This window comes from Gobius niger (assembly GCF_951799975.1).
Source record: "Gobius niger genome assembly, chromosome: 16".
Classification (NCBI taxonomy): domain Eukaryota; kingdom Metazoa; phylum Chordata; class Actinopteri; order Gobiiformes; family Gobiidae; genus Gobius; species Gobius niger.
Window position 1 is genome coordinate 23,235,547 of NC_136867.1, and position 25,158 is coordinate 23,260,704.

The following is a 25,158-nucleotide window of genomic DNA, read 5'->3' on the forward strand; positions in this document are numbered from 1 at the left end:
ACTTTATAATCACGTGGTAAATGGACAGGCTGCCCCCGGGCGGCTGTGGCTACAATTGTAGCTTACCACCACCAAGTGCTGAGTGAATAAATTGTGACACAGGCTTGTTAAGTGCAAAAGGTTTCCTCAATAGTATTTTCTCAATCAAAACACGTTTTGTTGGAGCTTTTGTTTATGGACCCCGGAATAGGGCTGTGCAATTAATCGAAATTCAATTACGATTTCGATTATTACACTAGACAATCACAAAAATAGCATAATCGAGAAAGGGTGCCCTCCTGCTTGTTCATGAGATAACGCTGTTAAGAGCTCACCTTGTGCTGAAAGGAGAGCAGCTGTTCAGAAGCCTCGATATCCTTTGCTCAGGCACTGATTTTGTTTAGTAGAAGAGTCGAAAACTCTTCTTCAGGAGCAGATCTCAAGCAAACTCTTATTATTATTTCATGCCGCTGTGATGATTGTTTCTCTTCCCTTCGTATTTCACGTGCTAAAGGCTTTGGTCCGACATAAAAACATCAGCGCTGTGTGATGATGTCATCAGGCTGCGCGGCTCTGTTGGGCAGGTGTGAGGGCTGGCCAGCAGGGGGCAGGTATCTCTCAATTAGTTTAGAAACGTGAGCATGTTTTTAAAAAAAATGTTTTTATTGTCCAAAGAAAACGTTGTGCTTAGTTGTTTTTTTTTTAAATAAATAACAAATGAATAAATAAAAGAAATATATATATATTTTTTTTGAAGGCAACAAATAATCGTGATTATTATTTTTCTACAATCGAGCAGCCCTACCCCAGCAATACACTCCCAATATATTTAGGCAGATGGAGACCCCTGCTGTATATCATCAACATTAGGCTGTATTTGAGCAAGTTTAACCTTAGACCCATTTTAGTTCCATTTCAGTCATATTTTTATCTCTTTTTTATTGTGTTTTTGTTTCTTTTTCGTCATGTTTGCATAGTTTTTTTATTTTTTATTTTTTTTGCCATGCGTTTTTGTGGCTCTTCAATCACTTTTAGTCATATTTTCTTCACTCATTTATCGTGTCATTGTTGCTTTTCCGGCACGTCTTTGTCGCTCTTTTGTTGCTTTTTTGTTGCTTTTTTGTTGCTAAACTTTGCTCAAGAAGCTTTTGTAGATTTGTGTAAAAGCCAAACTGCATATTTAATTTATATTTGTATTGTTCAAACAAAATGTTGTGCAGAGTTGATTTTAATTTTTTTTTTTTATATAAATAAGATAAAGATTTTTTTTTTTAAGGGTACAAATAATCGTCATTTCAATTATTACTAAAATAATCGTAATTATTATTTTTCTATTATCGAGCAGCCCTACCCCGGCAATACACTCCCAATATATTTTGGCCCCCAAAACGTTTTACCAATTTTAGTTCCATTTCCCTCATGTTTTTATCTCTTTTTTATAGTGTTTTCGGGTCTTTTTTTAGTCATGTTTTGTCTCTTTTTTGTTTTGTTTTCGTCTCTTTTTCATCATGTTTTTGTAGTGTTTTCATATTATTATTATTATTTTTCTTACCATGCGTTTTTGTGGCTCTTCCATCACTTTTAGTCATGTTTTCTTCACTCTTTTATCGTGTCATTGTTGCTTTTCCGGCACGTCTTTGTCGCTCTTTTGTTGCTTTTTTGTCTCTACACTTTGCTCAAGAAGCTTTTGTAGATTTGGGTAAAGCCAAACTGGAATAAAAATACTCTGTTTAGGTTAAGAGTTTAAGTTAACACCTGATGGATTGTTGCCAAAGACTTGCGAAACTCCTGCCTGTTTCTTCGTAAATGATTTAAAGTTCTGAAAGATAATTTAGCCAGGCACTTCTTACGCTTTTAAATCAGCCGTTTAATTGCCGTCTTAAGTGCACAGCCTCCCTTCCATAATTAAACGCTCTCATCATCTCCGCCGTACGCCCATGCATGCATAATCATCTATTTTGCCGTTTAAAAAAATCCTGGAGAACTTCAAAGACGCCCACGGCTGGACTGAGTCGCCGTCGCTCGCAGCATCATTGGCTCCTGAGCGCCGGATCCCCCTTATGTTCGGGGCCAGCGTCTGAAGTGACCAGGTGGCTCTACAGTTGCTGCGCTAATTTATACACAATCGAGATCCACCGCACAGAAGGGCTGCAATCTGTGGCTGGATTGAATTAGGGGCTATAGGGCGTTTCGAAAACAGCGCGGAGTATATGGGAGAGACGAGTCCAATGGAAATCTGGCTTTTTGATGAGCTTATTGCAAATCTGGATACTTTAGTCACAGTTTTAGCCTCATGAACAACTTTTAATTTAATATTAGTCAGCAATAACAATCAGTTTGACTAAATTAAAGCAGTACTAAGTAACTTGTTTACCTCAAAAAAGCCTTTCCGCAGTCCCTCTGGGGGGTAATACAAGTGTTAATGGGATGATTGGAAGGTCTTTCATCTCCCCCTGGTGTCTCTGGCCAGAAAACCACACTTGCAGCTCCTCCTGCTCCGACCCGGAGACCCTAATAAACACTAATGGAATCACAAAAGCTAGCAGGCTAGCGGGCAAAGCTAACTGCGGGCTTGCGCCACTTAAACAGTATATACAGCCAAGTTTGAGTGAAAAAAATGATTTCCATTGTGTAATTGGATGTACAATATCCCTCTCTCCCTTTGTCTTTTTTGTGAGCGTAGTGTTTACTCTCACGGACAATTGAGTAAAAATAAAAAATAGTAAAAAAACGCAACATGCTACGACACCTGCAGTTGCCCTTTTGGCCTCTAGGGGCATGAGTTACTTGGCAAACTGGCATTAACCTTTTAATTTTGAACCGAGCACATTTTCATTCCCTGTTTGGCTTTATCCAAATCAAATTAAATTAAATTAGCGACAAAAACTAGGATGAAAAGGCGACAAATATGTGAGAAAAACGTGCCGGAAAAACAACAAAAATACAACAAAAATGCAATGAAAAGAAGCGATATAAATGCAACAGAAAAAGAATCAAAACATGACAAAAACGCAGTGACGACGTGGCAAAAAAGTCACCATCACTTTGTAGATCTTAATTTTCAATTACACTGTTGCTCTCCAGTCGAGCAGTTTAAGGGTAAAGCTGAACTGGAGAAAATGTGCTGGATTAAGGTGGAGGTTAAAGCAGAACTAAGTAACTCTTGCCCCTAGAGGCCAAAAGCGCCACTGCAGGTGTCGTAGAATGTTCTTTCTTTTTTTACTCATTGTCCGTGAGAGTAAATACTACACTGACAGAAAAGATAAAGGTAGAGCGGCATATTGTACATCCAATTACACAATGGAGATCATTTTAAAATAGCGCTAGCCCGCAGTTAGCTTACCTGTTAGCCTGTTAGCAAGCATGGTTTTCTGGCCAGAGACACCAGAGGGAGATGAAAGACCCCCCAATGATCCCATTAACACTTGTATTACCCCCAGAGGGACTGCGAAAATAATTGATTAAAGTAAACAACTTATAAATAATGACTTCGACTCAACTCAGCTGCAGTTTTAGCTGAAATTATACACAACTTCTTCCTCAAAAGTTTCCCGTTGTGTTCCATTTTCCCCCTCATTCCTTTTTGATTGAATTCATTCAAAATTAATTGCTGTTTGTTGCATTTGAAATAAAGTGTTTGGAAGTGTTGTTTGAAAGCTGTTGTAAAACCCAAAGCAATATCAATCTAGCTCCAACAAAACATGCTCCTGACACTAACAAATGTCGACCTGTAGTCAAAGTATCTTGATTAGAAAACCTAAATCATCAAACAAATGAATATCTAATGCCATGTTTGTCAGTAAAATTAAATATATCTGCATAAACAAAGTTGTCCTAAAATCTAACCAGAGTTTTATGTCTCTTTTTATGTGGGCGCTGGGCCGAGCCGCCGCCACCGTGTCTTGGCTTTTTATTACGGCGCATTTTATTGTCCTTACACATTTTATGCTCTGCGGGCTTTGGGAGCTGCTCAGACCAACGGGCATCCTTTTAGCTCAGCAGAGTAGCTGCAGTAAGTAACTTTGCCAGCTCATAATTTTAGTTTAGCCTCAGTGCGTTAAAGAGACAAAGCACAGTTTTCTATCCAAGTGTTTTAAAATGAGGCAAGAATGAACAATAGTGTGGAATTCTTAACAGAGATGAGTGACTCGTTTTGAATCGATCAGCGGTAAATGATCAATGTTATCGTCCTAAAATCCAAACAACACTCATTTTAGACTTTTCTTTAGATTTAAATGCAATTAAAGTTGTCAGATCAGCTATTTATTGTCTTGTTATTTGTCTGAGCATAAAGATTTGGTTCAGAGTGCTAATTTTTAATGAGGGAAACCGAAATGTTAACTTCTAAAGCAGACCTGGGCAAATTACAGCCACATCCGGCCCGCGAGATGATTGAATCCGGCTCATGTCGTGTAGGGCAGTGTTTCCCAACCGGGGTACGGGGACCCCTGGGGGTACTCGAGGACCTAGCAGTGGGTACTTGGAACTATTTCAGATGGAAAAAAGGGGAACATGTAACATAATTTTCACAGGAAAAGCTATATTTTTCAGTAAAATGTGTTGCTTTAGGAGATTTTTTGGTTTATTTTGACTGCAACATTGTCCTTTTTCTTACAAATGCCACTTTTAAGTAATTACTTTCTAAATAAACTGTAACACCCTTGAGGTAGGGGGTACACGGTTGACTACTGAAAGACCAAAGGGGTACGAAAGACAAAAAACGTTGGTTTAGGGCATAAATTCCTGAGTATGTAAAAAAAATTCCTTTGCCGAGTTATGATTTTTTAAAGAAATTACCAGAATGCTCACTAGGGAGCTATGTGGCCCCTTATGAAAATTAATTGCCCAACTCTGTTATAAAGTAATAGCAATATCAATATCACATGCATCTCAGAACATCGTAGGGCAGAACTCAGAGTCCGCTGCTCATCATCATCGTCATCGTCATCATCATCACAAGAGTCACATTTACATTCAATGAAAGCTTAAACCCCTGATTTTAAATAGGCATCTCTTTCTTTTTATATATCTTATGGCATTAAATAGGTATTAACCACAAAAACAGGAAAATTGACTGTGAGCCAAACTCCTGCTCATAAAGTCGGGCGCTCTCTAAAGCTAAACGATCGGAACGTTGAGTAGCCACTGGATTTATATTAATGGACTGGCACGCACTTGCATGTGAGAGGAAAAGAGACACTGCTCTCGTGATTTACAGGTTATACTGTATACTGAATCAAGGCAAAAGATTTGGATGGGTGCTTAAAGGGACTATACGGATTAAGTATTTTCCTCCCCCTACATGTTCCAGCAACGTTCTATTGTGTAGAATGAGAGACCTGTTCACCACAACTGTCTCTACAATCCTGCACTGTCACTCAAAAAGGTGTTACTTCGGGTCTGAAGTGCCGTCATGCATGAGCTTTATATAGAAGGTGCAGTTACACGTTAGACCTGAGGTGGCAGTAGTGAGTATAAAATGACCAACTTCTTTCGAGCCCCTTTAAGCCTTGCAGCGCCCCAGGATCAGTGCTTATCGTGACAATGCACAAAGGCAGGTTGTCACAATGTGTGGGGTGGTCGTCCCTAATTTTATTAGTGGTATTTTTGGTGTTGACGTGAATTTCAACACTACTTTGAAATAATTGATGTTTTTCTGCTAATGAGCAGAAAATGCAGGAAATCACCCAATGCTCAACAAACAATAAACATAAAACTCAAAACATTTTCTCCACCATCAGTTCCCTTTGTGACAACTAACCCCTGACCCACCTTAAGCTGTTCTCACACGGCTTTAACTTGAAAGCTCGACAATTGTTCAATTCAAAGCTTTTATCCATAGCCTTTTTTCAGAAATAATCTTCTTCTGGCTTTTGAAACAAAAAAGACAGTTGGAAAAAAGACGGACAATCTCTTAATTTCAGTGTTGTTTTAGTGAATGGAAGATTACAGCATTGGAATCAAGTCACAGCGCCCCCTAGTGTGGCTTTTAAAAACAATGTGACAGTTTTCAGAGCTCAGAATCACCAGCTTTTATCTCTTCCAGCTTCTCCTAATGCTTTAAAGTAAAATCAAGATAATGGCGCACAGACGGCGATTTTTCTGTCTTTATTCTTACTTTTTAACATTTTGTGTGAGACTACGGCCTTGTACTTATTTAAAAACTTGGATGAAGTAGCGGAGGATGGATACAAGCTTAGAACAGCTGCATATTAGTAGTAATTGCAGTACATTTGATCATGAATGTGCTCAACTTCACAGAGAAAACTGATGAGAGGATATGAAAGCTAAGAGAGGAAAATAATTATATCAGTATTTCGCAAACTGAAGACCCAGCAGAATAAAGACTTATTCTTTTATCGCTATTATTTGCTTTTTATTCGCAGTGCTTTACTTTCTTAACCCAGAAGCAGGGATTTCATATTATTCCACTGCTCAATTTCCCAGTGTCCCGTTAAACATCCCACAGTCTCTGAGCTCTGTTCTGTGCTCATAAATGATACACTGTGGATGTAGCACTATCCAAATCTCAGAGTTGGGGATTATAACATTACAAACCTCACATTAGCGCAAAAGAAATGCTCGTTATTCTCTTCAGTGCATTCATTATTGTCATATTTGAGAAGATTAACCCAATTTAACTGTCTGCGGATTTTGTTCGTGCTGTTGCCAATGTAAAACAGGCAATGCCTAACTTATTCCTTACTTATATAGGGCTGATACAGACGGCTTCAGTGCTTAATTTGATCCATTCCTCCAAGTTTCCGTTTTTCAGGGTAAAGGATCTGGGAAATATTTAGGAGGATCCGGCAAAGATTTGATCTGATATAATGGTGTTTAATGAGAATGTTCCGGCAAATGTTTTGGCCTGTTCCCCGAATCCATCTCATCAGACCAAAGGTGTTTCTGAAAATACAAATTTACAAATTAAGCACTGGACGAAATTGCTCATATACATGCCTTTCAGTCATGTGACTTTTGTTGTTATGGCAGCCATTTTGAATACCGAAGTAGAATTATGCAACACTACAACATGTAACAATATCTCACAACTGACTGACAGGGGCATTTTTATTTCCTCGTAATCATTGCTAAAGAAGATAAGAGTAAAAACACGGCCCCAGAGACGCACGTTTATGTCAAGAAACCAGCGAAGTTTAATGTTGTTTAAGACGTTAGCATGCTACCGGTTAGAATTTAGCTTTAACAGCTCAGCTCCGACCTCTCCAAGAAAAAGCCCTGAAACATCTAGCCTTGGATACAACATGTGACAGAGGTCAGAGCTGAGCTGTTACTGTAGTATTTCCTCAGTGTTCATGGATGTGTTGATCGTTTTGAAGCCATTGACAGTTGATTGAATGTCAATGGTTGAAGCTAAATGCTAACCAGTAGCATGCTAGCGTCTTGAGCAGCTTAAATACTGACTCAGACTGAGACTCTGTTGACATGACGAACTGTAAAAATCACAGACAAAGGTTTTCTGTTTCCTCTTTGATGGGTTAGTTTAGCCTGAGGAGTGAGGCAGATCTTTAGTAAATCCTGCTGTAGCTCCACAGACAGAGCTGCTACGTCTGAGCCACATTTGCTGGTTTTATCTGGGTCTGTGTTTTAGCTTCATGAGCAATGATTACGAGTACATAAAAATGCCACTGTCAATCAGTTGTCTTTCATTTTCATCCTGAGTAGCGATATTGTTACATGTTGTAGTTATGTATAATGCTACTTAGGTATTCAAAATGGTCGCTGGAGCTATGCGTGATGTCATTGGAAACGCATGTGGTCATGTTCAAAGCAGCCAGAGGGAAAAAGACACAACTTTCTCCCATTTCTCCACCATTACTTTAACAAATGCTAAATTATGGATATAATTTTCTACTAAATTAAAACACGGAGAAATGAAGTGGAGCCGAGTCGTTCAACAGCTCATAAATACTTAACCCAAGGGTGTCAAACTCATTTTGGGTCGCGGGTCAAAATCCAGCTCCCACGGCGAGTCGTGGGCCGCATAAAATAGAGACATTTTTTCCAATAAATGAATAATAATGAGCTGTGATTTGGTCAAAGCCCTGACTTACCTGAGGCTTCATTAATCACAACGGCTTACACTTGTATTGCACTTTACTCAAAGTACTACATAGTCAGTATTCATTCACTCCACACTCGGTGCCCTGGGACAGACTGTCCATTTACTACGTGATTATATAATGTGTTGTTCACATCCTGAGCTCTTATTATGTCAGTGCCCTCTGCTGGACTCGTGTGGAACTCTTTCCTTTTTAAAATGTAATGCTCCCTAGTGGCTAGAATGGGCAGTCTCGTTATTCTTTAAACATTCATAACTGTGCACAGGAATGGGCTAGAGACTTACTTTTTTACATACTCTGGGATTTATGCTCTACAGGGCAGGGGCCGGATGTTTGATACCCCTGACTTAACCTCTTAAACATGCCTTTTTGCAACTTTGTTGTGTGTTTGTTGCTTTTTCATCCTCATTTACGTCTCTTTATTCAGGAAGCTTTTAGATTTGGGTAATGCCTAGCTGGATAATAACTGGAGAAAATGTGCTTGTGTAAGTGGGGGTTAAAGGAACAGGCCACCGTTTTTACATACCTGAACTTAGACGAGTTGATGCGTACCTGTCTGATTTTTATGCTTGCGCTCAATCACGTAAATGGAGACGTTGTTAGCATTTAGCCTCTCCCAGCATATTCCAATGGCTCCAAACTGGGGTAAAGTTACAAGCTACCAAGCTGTTCCACGTTTTCCCTATTTAAATACAGTTACATGATTTCGACTTCACTGCGCGGACGTTGAAGTGCTCCTAAGGTATTACACCTTGAAGTATAGTGCCCTTTTTATCCTCTTAGAAAATCAACATGTTTGTTTTGTGTAACTAGACTTGGATCATGTAACTTTTCACGTAACTGTATTTATATTGGTCGCTTCTAACTTCACCACAGTTTGGACTTATAGGAATATGCTGGGAGAGGCTAAATGCTAATAACGTCTTTGGTCTATTTGCGTGACTGAGCGCACACACACAAAGATCAGACAGTTTATCTATTTATTTGACAGGGACATTGCACAACAATTGTGTTGCACTGACCAGAGATAGCTGCAAGCTAATTTTCATCTGTAGTCCCTGGGCAAACTCAAAGTAACAGTAGGATTATACAGTGGCCAATGAGCATCTTACTTTAGAGTCCATTCACAATATAAAATACATATAAACCAGCAAAAGGATCCCATCAACAAACATTTACAGTATTTACACTAGCAATTACAATTATATACAGGTACGTATCAACTCGTCTAAGCTCAGGTAAGAACGTACTGTATCTCAGTATGTGGAAACGGTGGCCTGTTCCTTCAACAGGTTAAAAAACGAACAATGCTAACTAGGAGGCTGATGTTAGCTTCATGCTACATTAAGCGAACGCTAGCTACGTGGGCTGTTTTTTCACTCCTACTGAGCAATTTGCTGTGGAAAAACATCCATATGGACCGATTTTGGCTCGACTTTATTGGTGCGTAATAAATATGTTTATAGTCCACCACAAAACAGCAAAAAATGTGAAAAAGTTTTATTCCCATGAGAGATTTTCTTCCCCCTCGGCTAGTCTTGTTTTGGATTTTGCCTTTTTTGAGTTTTGTTTTGGCCAAATTTAATGAAAAAACAGCTTATCAGTTTTGCATGCATTTAATGGAAAGTCATAGTGGTTTAGTAAAGCAGCACAACATCCTGGACAGTCATTATATTATTATTCATATCTAGCTCACAATAATGTGCAGAATTTATATATTGTGATGTCATCTGACCACATTGTTTCGTCCCGGATATAAACGCTGCTCTGAATGAACCCCTGAAGAGTTAAATCGACAAACCAAAAAGTGCAGATAAACAAAACAGTGGCTTTTATGCAAATGTTATTCCACAGAAGACCAGGGTAAAGTCTATTTCCTGTAATTGCTTCATTATGAGGTTCCGTTCATTGAAATTCATGAGTCGACTGAGGGACCTCTTTCACTTTTGGAAATGTGACGGTGAAACAATACAAGAGCCAAAGTATTCTGCACGGAAAGGTGGCATTAAAGTTCCCAGTCCAAAACAAATTACACCAGCCCTGATTTCAAATTAATGCTGTGAAGAACTAAAAGCGGATGATCTTTTATTTCCTCACAGAATAGAACAAAAGTCACCACCAAAACACTGAAATGTTTTGTCGGACTGCCTTTAGCTTTGATTACATTACTTACCCCCCGCCGTAACCATTTTCTCCAGTTCAGCTTTACCCAAATCTAAAAGCTTCTGGACTGGAGAGTTCACAGCCTCATTTGAAAGCTACAATATTGATCTAAACCAAGGTTTTTTCTCGTATTGCTGTTGGGTTGACAGTTTTTTTTTAACATTTTCGTCACATTTTATCATGTCTTTGTTGGTCTTTTGTGGCGGTTTTGTCACTTATTTGTTACTCTTGTGTTCCGTTTTTGTCACTTTTTTATTGCTTTAACTTTTTATAGCTTTATTGCTGCGTTTACATCACATTTTTTAAGGTTTTTTGTTGCATTTTTTTTTTTATTGTATTGACCTTTATTTAACCAGGATAGTCCCACCGAGATTAAGAATCTCTTTTTCAGGGGAGTCCTGGCCCCAGATGGGAACCTATTGTACATGTTTTTAGTGGTAGGGGAAACCGGAGAGAACATGCAAACTCCACACAGAAAGGCCTCGTCCTGGTGGGAATCATTATGGATTTTTAACGAAATTACTGTCATCGAGTTTGGAGTGAATGAACAATGACTATATGTAGCACTTTGAGAAACATGTGACACAGGCTGATAAAGCGCAATAAGATGTTGTTATTTATGAGGCCACAGTCCTTACAGTATATGCGGCCTGTTGATGATTTAACCTTTTCTACGCTGTAAAAATACACTACGTTTATTACCCAGCTTTTGTTTCTTTGTTCCTGCCCGGCTGCGGCAGCTCCACATCCAGTGCGAGTCCAGACGTCTTTCGAGATGAATAAACGTGGCTGTAACTTGAAATGCTTGTGCTTTGTCTCATCAGGGGTCGGGAGCCGATCGCAAGTCAATCTGGAGCTCACGTCTCCCACAGCGGACGCCGACCGGCCTCCCGCTGGGACGAGGTAAATGAACTGAGACTAACGTGTCTGAATGTGACTTTATACAGGAAAAATATCTGTTGGGGGTTTGCTGTTGTAATAAGTGAATACACGGTGCCGAGTTGTGTTATTGTGGCAAGAAAATGCACGACAAAAGCAAGTTAGAGTGGCTTTTATTAGTTAGATATTGTTCTTAATTAAGATTGGCACCTCAGATCGGTTTCCCACGTTTATTCACAAATATTGTTTTTTTTTTACACTCTTGCAACAAGGCAAGGCAAGTTTATTTGTAGAGCACAATTCATACACAAGGCAATTCAAAGTGCTTCACAGTTGAAAACAAATAGAATCAATAAAAACATCAACATAGAATTAATCAATTACAGTAAAAAGGCGAGAGTGCAGATAAAATACTTTCAGTCATATGCATCGGTAAAAAGAACTGTTTTCAGCCTGGATTTGAACATTGTCAGAGTTGAGGCCTGTCTCACGTCCTCGTGAAGACTGTTCCAGATTTTAGCTGCATGAAACTGAAACGCAGCCTCACCGTGTTTATTCCCGACTCTGGGAACCGCCTGGAGACCCCTCCCTGAAGTTCTCAGGGCCCGAGATGGTTCATACGGCTCTAACATGTCAGAGATGTACTTTGGTGCTAAACCATGAAAAGACTTGTAGACAAGCAGAGCTGTTTTAAAGTCTATTCTCTGAGTGACAGGAAGCCAGTGCAGAGACCGGAGCACTGGACTAATATGGTCGTATTTCCTGGTTCTTGTCAGGACTCGAGCAGCAGTGTTCTGGATGTACTGTAGCTGTCTGATAGCTCGTTTAGAGAGGCCAGTGAGTAGGCCGTTACAGTAGTCTAACCTGCTGGAGACAAATGCATGGATAAGTCTCTCTAAGTCTGGTTTTGACACTATTCCTCTGATCTTAGCAATGTTTTTCAGATGGTAAAAAGCTGCTGATGTTATTGCTTTGATGTGGCTGTTTAAGTTCAGGTCTGAGTCCATGATTACTCCTAGATTTCTAACCTGATTTTCTGGTTTTAGAGAGAGAGACTCAAGGTGACTGATAACACTTTGTCTTTGTGCCTGTGGGCCAAAAACAATGATCTCAACATCTCCTTTTTAGTAGCTCCTACAGTCTCCAAACATCTTGTAGTTAACAATGCTTTGAAGTTTTTTTCTAAGGGATGTTTTGATATCTCATTCCTGGCCTGATTTATTGAGCTTTGAACTGAATTTTCACTTATAAATGCTGCTTCAAACACTAAACAAGATATTCAAAATCCCCTCTGAACACATCTTTGTAGCTTATATCTCAAATATGCAAAAAACTCAAATTAAACCTGGCTCTATCCCTTATTTAAACAGTGTCACTGAAAGTATTGGCAGTTTTGATGCAGCAAATACCTCATTTTTATACGAACGCATAAAATGACAGAAAACTTCTCTCTAAATCAGGGGTGCCCAAACTTTTTGTCTCCATTTGATTCTATCTACATTAATACAAACGTTACTATGGCAAAATCCTAGTTTTAGTAGAACAAAACAACAATTGTAGTAAACAACAACAGTTTTACAAAAGCCTACCTGCAGTGACTTTACCTCCTTCATTTGTTAACTCAAAGAAAATGCTACATTTGATCGTTTTTAACATGTACCTTTGTTGATGTCAAAAGTGAAAACTGAGAAAGATGATGCTACAACGCTCTGTGATAAACAACAAGACGCCACAACAGTGTTTCCTTAACTTTGCGAAAGGAGTGAAACAGCGCCCCCCAATTTGACCCTGTTGGCCAAAAAGTGTACTGCATCCAAATTTAACAATGAGAATGAATGGGAGAGAATTGGTATTAACCAGATGCTGCCAAAAGTAGGTCACCCTCGGGCGGGCCAACGGAATTGTTCCGGCGGGCCACACTTTGGGCACCCCTGCTCTAAATGTTACTGCTTTCTGTGCTCACCTGCAGTGTCTCACCTGTGTATGTCGCTATCGTCGCAAAGGCCACAGTAATATTTTAGTTTAAGTTTGAAGGCTGGAAGATTATTGAGGACCACTTGATGCTTCTGAAACTTATCCATCCATCCATTTTCTTCCACTTGTCTGCTGCCAGATTGTGGGGGCAGCTGTTGGAGCTGTCCAAATCACATTGCACCAGCCCCTTATGGCTCCTCCATGTGTGGACCCATGTGGTGGGTCCATAGAGAGACGGCCTCATGATTCTAACCGGGCCTGTTTGTCTCTCATAAGGGGCTTCTGAACCGCTCTTTGTCTGACCTGTCACTTAGGACCTGTTTGCCATGGGAGACCCTGCAGGGGCACCAAGCCCCAACAACAGAGCTCCAGGATCATTCGGGCTCTCAAACCCCTCCACCACGTTAAGGTGGCGGTTCCAGGAGGGGGCTTCTGAAACTTAAAAAAAAAAAAAGTTGATATAGGAAAAGGCCCATTAGAAACCTCATGTTCACCTGACAAAACAACAAGAAATCCCCCAAATACTTTTAAATACAGAATAAATATATAAATAAAAGCCCATATGAGAAGAGGGCATCAGGCTTAACTAGACTCTTCGATGTAGAAAGGAGTAAGGTTTTCTAATAGCTGGAAACTCATTCGGAAAGATCTAATTAACAATTTAATCTGTTCCCGTTGCCCCGGGTGATTGGACTGTCTCATTCGGTCTGTGTTACATTATGGATTTTTCTATTTGGCTGAGAAAGACACCTGCAGCATGATTCATCCCATTCATCCTCTTTCAGTATCTAAAACCTACTTGAACTTCATATTTAGAATCTTACAAATTTGCATCCAGTCATTTCACTGCTTTCTTCAGTTTTCACACATTTGCCGCCTCAAAGGAAGTTCGGTGCAAACTTCTAGCCATGGTTTGTCTCGTTTCTAGCTCCTACAAACCTAATTCCAAAGACCTTGAATAAAACATTGCCGTCTTGTACCCCGGCAGCTGATTCAGAACTGGCTCACGAAAGCATGATCACATTTCATCTGTTTCGTCTTCCCTCCACTGCCTTCCAGTCCGATACAGAATTGATTTTAAGATTCTTTTATTTGTGTTTAAATGCCTCAGTGCCCTTGCTCCGCGTTATCTGTCCGACCTGCTCGTCTCATACTCCCCGGCACGTTTGCTGAGATCGGAATGAGCTACATATTAGACAGGCTGACTCCCTTATGCTCTCTTTGGCATTTCGCTAGTTTAGACTTTGACTTTCACTGTTCAGATTGTCCTCTTATACCACTGTATATGTGTATTTATGATGGTGTTTTTATATTGTCTTTTTGTCTTTTATGTTCGGCACTTTGGTCAACTTTTATTTAATAGTGCTAATAAGTGGATTGGATATCTGGAAAGAAAACATTTTATTTCAGTTATAGGATGCATAGACTTAAGCTACATTTGTTCATAGATATTCCTCTGTCAAACACTTAAAATAATTCAGTTCTATCTATATCAAATATACCATTTGTTTCTTACTCCAAAACAATGTTTCTGTACTAAAAGGGACTATACAGAGTTTAAAAATGTTAATATTATGCCCCTACTGCCCCTAAAATCCTGCACTGTCACTCAAAAAGACGTCATGCATTGCACATGCTTAAAGGGGCTAGATGCAAGTTGGCCATTTTATACTCACTACTGCCACCTCAGGCCATACGCGTAACTGCACCTTCTATATTAAGCCCGTGCATGACGGCACTTCGGACCCGAAGTAACAACTTTTTGAGTGACAGGATTTTAGAGGCAGTTGTGGTGAACAGGTCTGAGCTCATTCTACACATTAGGACATTGCTGGAACATGTAGGGGGAGGAAAATACATAATTTTAACATTTTTTATACTATGTATAGTCCCTTTAATATAGAAGGTGCAGTTACACGTATGACCTGAGGTGGCAGTAGTGAGCATAAAATGACTAACTTGCATCTAGTCTCTTTAAGCTACATTTGTTCATGGACTTTCTTGTTTCAAACTCTTAAAATAATTCAGTTCTATTTATATCAAATAAAACATTTGTTTCTTACTCAATTAAAACAATATTTCTGTACTTTTTAACACGACATGACCAATATTTATTGAACATGGGACAACAATGCAATGAATGCAACTGAACCCTGGGAATGAATGGAGAAAACAAAGCTAGTACAACTAAACTACGCGACATTTAAAATAAACTACATCCTCACTGATGCCATCAATCGCAAATCACATCCGATAAAAATGATCCAAAATACAAACTAGGCAGCATCAAGTGGTCCTTTCTTTTCCTAAACATTAATGCATCAAGTTCTTCAGCCATCTGTACCGATTTGTACTAGCAGCAGGCTAATTAATGCTTTAAGAATATACTCTGTGAGGCAAAACTGATTTTACTTTACATGAAGATGGTTAGGAGTGTTGCCTTCAGAGTATCTTGACTTTAGCCTGGATTTATTAGTGGGGGTAGAAATACTGCATTCAAAGTTACCAGTGCATTTTATATTCACTGTGGCGTTGTTTTGATAAGCTTCTGCAATGTCAAAAGTATTTTACATTTTTCGCTAAGGTCTTGTATTGATGATGGGAGAGTGCGACCGCTCCTCCAGCACATCTCAAAGATCCTCAATGGGGTTAAATCTGGACTCTGTGGCGGCCGATCCATGTAAAATGATGCTCCACTCTTTAACAATGTGAGCCAGATGATTGATGGAATAACCTGGTCAATCAGGACGTTCAAGTCGTCATAGTGTTTCTGCAACAGCCCCAGACCAGAACAGTTTGTTAAATCCAGATGGCGACTTATTTATTTTCAGGCAGTGCATATATTCAGTCTCTAAATAATCCTTTGCGCTTAAGTTTGGAGAGCAGAGAAAAAGCATCTCCGTCCTTGATCGGAAAAAAAGTAGGTTAAGACAAATTTACCAGTGTCCATGGCAACTGTAGCCAGAGGGGTGGAAAGCGTTCACTCTCTCCAGCACCTCGGCTTGTCATTGACGGCTCTGTTGTCCTTTGTTTTGTTTTTTTCCGTTTATTTTTTCTCTCTCTTCTAGTCCGGCGAAAGAGGACAGCTCCCCCGACTCCAACCTCACGCTGGAGTCCGACTCGAGCGGCATCTTCCTGTCGCTGTCCAACCAGAGCCAGGAGGAGGCGGGCTCGGACAGCGACCAGCCCATCAGCGGGTCCGACCTGGGCAGCAGCAGCACGTCGCTGGACAAGGACGGGGAAGACGGGCTGAAGGAGTGGGGGCGAGAGGAGAGCGCAGAACTGCAGTGGTGCTACCCCTCCCTGCTCCACACCTCCATACAAGACGACAACGGGGAAGGCGTGGCTGTTGAGAGTAAAATCGGCCCCAGAACGGTGTCCATTATCGCCCCGGTTGAGGATAGCTCTCCCCCGAAAGGTCTCGAGCTACCCCCGAGGAAGAAGGTCACGATCATGGGCGGCGAATCTCCGCTTTGCAGGTCTCCGATTAAGCAGTCGTTTAAGCATCATTTCGACACGGGCAAGAAGGCGACGAGAACATCGGGATTGGACTGCAGCGACATCGACCCGTTCGCGCAAACCGACAGCTTCGTTTACCTGGCGGTGTCGGCGCGACCCCCGTCCTCGCACGGGGAGGTGACCGCGGCGATGCTGAAGGGCTCCCCGCGCGAGGTGAGGAAGGAGATCGCGGCCATGCAGTCCGAGGGCATCGCGCAGCTGGACCAGGCCAAGCTGCTGCAGGAGGTGAAGGCGGGTCAGCTCGTCCCGCAGAAGCCGGAGGAAGGGGATTTCCTGTGCACGGACAGCTTTGTGTACCTGGCCGCGCCCGCCTGCCTCCTGCTGGGACCTCCCGGAACGACGGGGTACAGTGGCAGGTATGTGCGGAGGGAGGGGGCAATATGAAGTATGGGTTTGAATGACTTGACTTGAGAATATTCACCTCTTACCAAGCAGATTTCTCCAGTTCGGCTTAACCCATATCTAAAAGCTTTTTGTCTTTGTCTCAGCACTTCTGTTGTCTTGACACTTCCAGTAGAGTGCGAAGCCCGTTCATTAAGCGGAGAACGAGGGAAAATGTTCATAAAGACTATATCCACACGAAGACAAAACACTTATAATTTCAGAAACTTTCTTTGTAAGCATGAAGCCAGCTTAGTAAATGTGTGTGGCCACATGGGTCGACTCAGGTCTGTGAAAACCTTGCAATTCATCTTCCAGGCCTGTGTGAGGCGCTGTGATGCCAACACGGAATATAGAACAAGATGTAGAGGGTGAGCTACAGAGGACATGAGGTTGCAGGTTTAGTCTTCAGACGTAAAGAGACGAAAGTAGAAAAACCTGTCAGTGACTTTTACTGTCAGTCCAAAAACAGCAGTGGAGCAAAGAGGAGTAGAGTAAACCATCATAGATCCATGAGTAAAAGGCAAGGCAAGTTTATTTGTAGAGCACAATTCATACACAAGGCAATTCAAAGTGCTTCAGTTGCATAAATACATAACTATACAAACTCATTATAAGGTCAGTAGATTATGGATCACAGACACCACTCTGGCGCTGTGATGTCATCGCTTTAGTAAAAGTTGCAGAGACGTCGTAACAACGGTACTGTTTCTCTGCGCGGCCTAAAATCGGCTTTGTTTGTATGTGGATTTATCTGGACTTCTTTAGTCCCATGTTAACTAATAGGAGAGAAGGGGCAGACACAATTCATAGCGGCGCCCACGCAAACTTTCGGAATAAGGTGAATAGGCCAGTATAACGCCTAGTTTGAAAGCTAAGGCCCATGAAACTGATTGTGACTTTTGTTTTTGCATTGGCGCCGGGTTTTTGTCACATTTTTCATCATTTTTTCTTTCTTCATCTCTTTTTTTCCCTTGCTTTTTGTTGCCGTATTTTTGACGCTTTTTTAATTGAGTTAATGTTGCTTTTTCGCCCCGTTTTTGTTGCTTGCTTTGTGATTTTTTTTTTTCAAGAAGCTTTTAGATTCGGGTAATGCCAAATTGGAGAAAATGTGCTTGGTTCATGTGTGGCTTAAGAGATTAATCTTGTTTTGAGCGGTTTTTACTCATTTAGATTTTTTTCCCTGATTGGACAAAGATTATTTTGCTTGTTTGATGACGTTTCAGACTAGTTCTAAGATAATCTCACTTCAAGTAAGAAAGTGAAACTGGGACAAGTGCATATTTCTTACCCCATTGACGGATAAATCGACCTGAAATAAAGAGAAAAATGACTTCAGCACTCTAGGACTAATGTAACATAGCTTCATTGAACAGACGCTCAGAAATTTAGAAACAATAATTATCCTTTAATCACAAGGAAGTGTCGTTTTGTGATTTCAGGTCATATTTCACACTAGTAGCACCTAATCTCAAAACAGAAACGATTCCAAACTTGCAGTGGTACAGATGCATAGCTGTCCAGCCCAGCGTCAAACTGTTACAAATTGCCATGAAATGTGGCATGAAAATAATGAGACAGATGAACTACAAACCACTGCAGACAGGAGGGTTGTGAACAGAGCTTAATTTGTAAATTAGTCGTTTCAGGAACACATTTGGATTGATGGATTCGGAGGAAAACAGTTACCTGAACACTCTCATTAAACACCGTTACATCATCTCAAATCTTTGCCGGTTCCTCCAAAATACAAACCGGATCCTTTAACCTGAAGAACTGCAAGAAACAAGTTAAGTTAAGCACTGGTTGTGTTTAACCTCTTGGTCACAGGAAACAATCACAACAATCAGGCCTTTAAGACTGATTGGTAAAACACCTCTCAGAACGCACCATTGTGTAGTATTGCAGAGGTTAAAGCAGAATTAAGTAACTCGTGCCCCTAGAGGCCATAGGCGCCACTGCAGGTGCCGTAGCATGTTGCGTTTTTTTACTCATTGTCTGTGAGAGTAAATACTACACTGACAGACAAGACAAAGGGAGAGAGGGATATTGTACATCCAATTACACAATGGAGATCATTACTGTTTAAATGGCGCTATCCCGCAGTTAGCTTTGTCCATTAGCCTGTTAGCTTCTTCTTCGTGATTCTATTAGTGTGTATTGGGACCCGTAAGGTGGTCTTTTGGCCAGAGAGCCAAGGGAAGATGAAAGACCCTCCAATCATCCCATTAACACTTACTGTATATTACCTCCAGAGGGACTACGAAAAGGATTTATTAAGGTAAACAAGTTACTTAGTTCTGCTTTAATTTCAAATTAATGTATGAATGTTTGCACAACCAAGGCCTTGATGTTCTCAGACGGCTCATAGTCGATCTGTAGCTCCATCACACGAGGAGAACTCCGAAACTCCTTGTCTCCTGAGCTGAAAGAGGAATTAGATCTGGGGGCTTTAGAACTAAAACGTGTTTTAAAAAGAGACCAATCATTTTAGACTGCACTCAATTGCACTTCCTTTTTGTAATGTCAGAATTAATGTTACTGTAAATGGGACGGACATTGCAAATTAGCCTTGGGTGATTAAAGGAAGTGGAAAACATCGTCTGTATTTTGAATCTACTTTCTTGGTACTGCATGTGAGCCGCTGTCGTAATATCATGTGGTGAAAGTGGACGCTGCAAAACGACATCTTGGTCGACTGTTTGGGGCGAGTGCAGGATTCCCAAATGCAGAACGGCTTTTGCAAACTCAGCCTTCTCACGCTTGGCCATGCTCCAAATGGAATATGTTACCAACAGGAAAGGGAAGGGCTTTATTCGTATAGCGCCTTTCACAGACATGGTCACAAAGCGCTTTACATTTTTTACATTGACTCCATACTCCAGGGGTGACTTCTTATTGAATTGCAGAAGATGGTACTTTTTACTGCAAGTTTCAGAATTCTGCATGATTCAAACCTTAAGTACTAACATTTTATTGTAAGAAAGAGCACAGAGCTGTTCCTTTGGCTTTAAATGATATGAGGCTCTGTCATTGGAAGTTTGGATCATTTTACTCGACGAGAATATCTGGACATTTTAGTCACAGTTTAATTCTCACAAAGTTGATTTGGGTAAAGCCGAATTTGAGAAAATGTGCTCCTCGGTTCGGGTGGGAGGTTAAAGGTGTGGGGAACGCACTAAAAAGGCTTCAATATGCAGCAGTACTCGGTGACAGAAGCGCGACTGCACACTTCCTCATTCATCCTGGCCTATTGTACATGTTTTTTTTTGTGATTGGGTGAAAACTGCTCAAAACAAGATACAGTTCCTCAATTCAATACATTTAAAGGGATATTTCAGGATTTTTGACATAGGGCCTCATTTCCTAGTTATCCAGAGTGTTACTTTCTTTTTTCTGGAGATATATACAGTATATATATATTTTTTTTTAATTCATGCAGTCCTTATGTTTCAAGAGTTTAGTGGTGCTAAGCTAGTGCTAGGCTAGCGCATGTCTATGCTAGTAGAGTGCATTAAAAACAGTCCGTCACAGTGCACCTGAGGCAAATCACTTATATAACATCAGACTACCCATATAAATGTCTTTGTTGACTAAATCATGTTTGAAATCTAACCATTTTGCATTTAAAATAACTTATATTTGAGCAGCATCAGCTTCCTGGTTGTAGCTACGCAGTGGCGGAGTGATCTGCTCGGTTACCGGATCTACAGTAGTTTGTTTACCTCTGGCCGGCATTACTACATGAAGGAGCTTTCTACAAATCAGATATGGCAACGTTTGGAGGATGACCCCATGATTTTTAAGAGTTTTTTAATGCAGGCTACTAGTTACCATAGACATGCGCTAGCCTAGCATTAGCCTAGCACTGCTAACCTCTTCAAATATAAGGACTGCATAAATTAAAAGAAATATATATCTCCAGAAATCAACAACACTCTGGATAACTAGGAAATGAGGCCTGATTTATGTTAGTAATGTCTACATTTTCTTTATACACTCAATGCCTGGTCAGAATGAAGTTTGATCACGACACTTTCTCTTTAGTGTAGTTTGTGCAAGCGCTCTGTAAGTAGGACGCACAATCCCAGTCCAAGCAGAGCCTCCTCACTGAATGCCACTTTAGTCACGTCGAGTCTGGAGTTTTATCCCATGTCTCTCGGTACAGGTAGGTGTGTGTCATGATTTTTCCCGCAGCAGGTACCGGTTGCTGCCAGATCAGCCGCGTCAGAGCAGGAGGCTGTTGGCATCAAACCACATTATGTAACGGGCAAATCCAAGGGAGGCATGTCACTGGAAATTAGCTATTTTAGATCTTGGCGGAAACTGCCACTTGGAAACCCGCAAAGTCGCACAATTTAGGTCCTTTATGCTACTTATATATACTTTCAAGAGAATTAAAAGCTGCATGTGCCATTTAGCAAAGGGAAGGTGAACATTATCGCCCAAAATCCAAACATATGTCAATGTTTTGAGTACATTTTTAAAGCTTGTTGAACTCTTGACTAAATATGGCTGAACTCAGACTTTTCTAGGTCTAAATTAGGACTAAAATAATAGATATAAACAAGGAGTGAACCAGTAAATAAAACTCATGCCAAGCTTTTAAAATAGAGCGCTTAAATACTTTTTATTAAGAGGAAGTTTTATGAGTTTTGATGTAGTTTTCCGCACTAAAACTTTTTGCTTTTCATACTTAAAGCAGTACTAAGTAACTCTTGCCCCTAGAGGCCATAAGGGAAACTGCAGGTGTCGTAGCAAGTTAAGATTTTTTAACTTAATAATTGTCTTGGAGAATAAATACTACGCTGACAGGAAAAGCGAAGGGGGAGAGGGATATTATCCGATTATACAATGGAAATATTTTTTTTCACTCAAACTTGGCTGTAAATACTGTTTAAAGTGACGCTAGCCCGCAGTTAGCTTTGCCTGTTAGCATGTTAGCTTCTTCTTCATGATTCTATTAGTGTGTATTGGTGGCTCCGGGCCAGTGGCAGTCAAGTTGCCAACATGGTTTTCTGGCCAGAGACACCAGGGGGAGATCATCCCATAAACACTTGTACTACCCCCACAGGGACTACGAAAATGATTTATTAAGGTAATCACATTATTTAGTTCTGCTTTAAAGGGACTATATGCACGAGCTTAATATGGAAGCTGCAGTTACGCATATGTCCTGAGGTGGCAGTAGTGAGTATAAAATTACAAACTTGCATCCAGTCCCTTTAAAGGTCAGGCATGTGAGCATTTTCTCTTACAAGCCGAACTTACATTAAATTTCTTTCCTTTTATCTAAATCATTATTTCTCATGCCTGCTCCTAGTTTTGGTTTCAGAGCCACTGTAAGGGCCTCTGTTGGCTCTCTGATTGGACATGTGGACATGCTTGTAAGTACCAAAACTGAAAGTGTTACATTACACATTACAGTTGTCACAGTCATGAGTGATTTCCCTGTGAGTCATGAGGACGGTCATGAGTCCTGTGAGGAAACTCCTGCTGTGATATTGGCTATTCAAAACCATTAATTGAGTCAGGAGGTTCTGGATGTGGCAGTATGTTTTTATTCCAAGTTGCAGAGACGTTGTGGAGACTGCTGTGTCGGGCAGTCTCCACAACGTTGATCACACGCATAAATTACAAAGGGCCTTTCTCACCAGCCTGGAGACTAGTTGGAGAACACAGTTGGTCATGGAAACGTCTCCGAGACATCCAGTGGAGTCTCTGTAAAAAAAAAGTCTCCGCGGTCTGACATGTGGACGGTACAGCGCTCGTGCTTCACAGCTAGAAGGTCCCAGGTTCCATTCCCACCTGGACGGGGCCTTTCTGTGTGAAGTTTGCATGCTCTCCCCGTGTCTGCGCTGGTTTCCTCCGGGTACCCTACCTCTAAAAACATGCACAATAGGCCAGGATGAATAAGAGTGTGTTTGAGAGTGCGCATGCGGGGGGCACAGATGGAAATTAGCCCATGCCTACAATCTGATATGGTGTGTTTACATGAGTGAGACCCATGTATTAAAGGAACAGGCCACCGTTTTTTCATACTGATATATGTTCTTGCCTGAGCTTAGACGAGTTGATGCGTACCTGTCTGATCTTCGTGTGTGCGCTCAGTCACGCGAAACGACCAAAGATGTTGTTAGCATTTGGCCTCTCCCAACATAGTCCTATAGCTCCAAACGAGGAGGAAGTTGGAAGCTACCACGCTCTTCCACCGGCACAAAGACCAGACAGGTACACATCAACTCGTCTAAGCTCAGGAAAGAACATATCTCAGTATGGAAGAACTGTGTGCCCTCAATCACGCAAAACGACCAAAGATGTTGTTTGCATTTGGCCTCTCCCAGTATATTCCTATAGCTCCAAACGTGGTGAAGTTAGTAAGAACATGTCTCAGTATGGTGGCCTGTTCCTTTAACATACGCTGTCCCGACCAAATAAACATCTCTCAGGTTGTTTTCGACCTGTGAGATTTTCTGCAATGTCCCTGATACCTCGGATACTAAGGAGATCCAAAAGAGTCATATGAAGTCTCCTTTAGATCTCCATGATGCCTCGGGTTGAGGACAACAAATAATATTCACGACACAACTGCTTGAGTGCGTAGACCTTTCGGAAACAACGCAGAAACCATACGGAGACTTTTTCAAACTGAGATGTCTCGGAGTCATCTCCGTGACCAGCGGCAACTCGAATCTCCAACTAGTCTCCAGGCCGGTGGGATTGGCCCTGAAAGTGGACATTAGAATGTGCGGATTGTGCTTTGCAAAGGCCATCAGGATTCTGAAAGGCAATGTTATTCCAAGAGAAGCTTATAAATGTTGATGAGAGACCACTACTGAGGTGTTCGCAGGGTATTAATGTTTTTTTTATAAATTGTACCAAAATCAAGGCCTTAAATACCATTAAAAAACATTCGGTTAGATTCATACTGGCATTAAACATTTACTAAGGCTTTTTTAAAGGAGTCCAGTTCAAAATTTCCCCTCATTCTTAGGTTTGATGGAATGTCTGCAAATCATAAATGAAAAATCTACAGACCTTTCGCATTTGTGGCATGAAAGACATAGTATTGAGAATGAAAGGTGTTCTTGGTAAGACTGTGCAGCTGCTCTTACAAACTCTCCCTTTAAGTGAAGAAACGTGTTGCATAAGAGCCGTACGTTCGTGTAGTAAAGCGCTGACTCATTGTGTCCTCAGGGATTCGGACTCGGAGAGCTCAGACTCCTGTCCGGTCGAGGTGTCGGTTCACGGCTGCGGTTCTGTGACCGGAGACTCGGACTGGGACTCGGACCAGTCGGACTCGGACCCCACTCGCCCCCCCAGGACCTCCTCCTCCGGGACGAAAGCTTCATCCGGGTCGTCCCGCTCCAAACGCCCACCCGCCGAGCCACAGTGGGACATGTACGAGGACCCGCCTGAGCCTGAGGTAACGCTCTGACGCACACGAGGCTCAGACACTTTAATTAAACTGAGAGACTTGGTTGACTGTGGAAGAGAGACTGAAACATGACTACATATTCATATTTCTGACATTTTTTGACAGATTAGATTTTTTTTTTTAAGATTGCAAACCGCCTAAATAAAACATTTCCAACTCCACCATCAGCTAGATTAATCCACCTTGAAGGGAGGTTATGCAGGACTTATGTCATGGGTTTATGTCGCACTTTACATCTAACATTTACAACTGTGGGGTTCCTCAGGGGTTGATTCTGGGGCCCCTCTTGTTTAATCTGTACATGCTTCCATTAGGTCACATGTGTCAAGGTCACACGAGATGGTTAGTGTGGCCCTTTGAGGAGCATGAATTCCTGAGCATGTCAAAAAAAGTCTAGCCCATTCCTGTGCGAAGTTATGGATTTTTAATGGAATAACCAGTTTGCTCACTCCAGCCACTAGGGGGCAGCTTAAATAAAAAATCGGAACGAATTCCACACGTGTCCAGCAGAGGGCACTGACATAATAAGAGATCAGAATATAAACAGCATATTATAGCCACGTGGTAAATGGTGAGTCTGCCTCAGGACGGCTGTGGCTACTATAGTAACTTGCTGCCATCGAGTGTGGAGTGAATGAATAATGACTTTATGTTGCGCTTTGAGAAACAACCCAAACGACCCAAACGAGTTCGACACCCCTGTATTAGGTCAATTAATGTCCAGTAGCAAAGTGTGACATT

At 41.1% G+C, this 25,158-nt stretch overlaps 1 protein-coding gene across 1 annotated transcript in view; it reads left to right on the top strand.

The window, feature by feature from the left end:
- Positions 1-24,446, top strand: part of LOC306976299 (uncharacterized protein) — a 79,532-nt gene extending 55,086 nt beyond the window's left edge. Inside the window, exons 5-7 of the mRNA XM_079574219.1 lie at positions 11,051-11,129; positions 16,148-16,954; positions 24,177-24,446. Coding sequence (XP_079430345.1) covers positions 11,051-11,129; positions 16,148-16,954; positions 24,177-24,417 — 1,127 coding nt within the window. The 3' untranslated portion in view covers positions 24,418-24,446. The remainder of the gene's footprint in view (positions 1-11,050; positions 11,130-16,147; positions 16,955-24,176) is intronic.
- Positions 24,447-25,158: the final 712 nt, after the last annotated feature.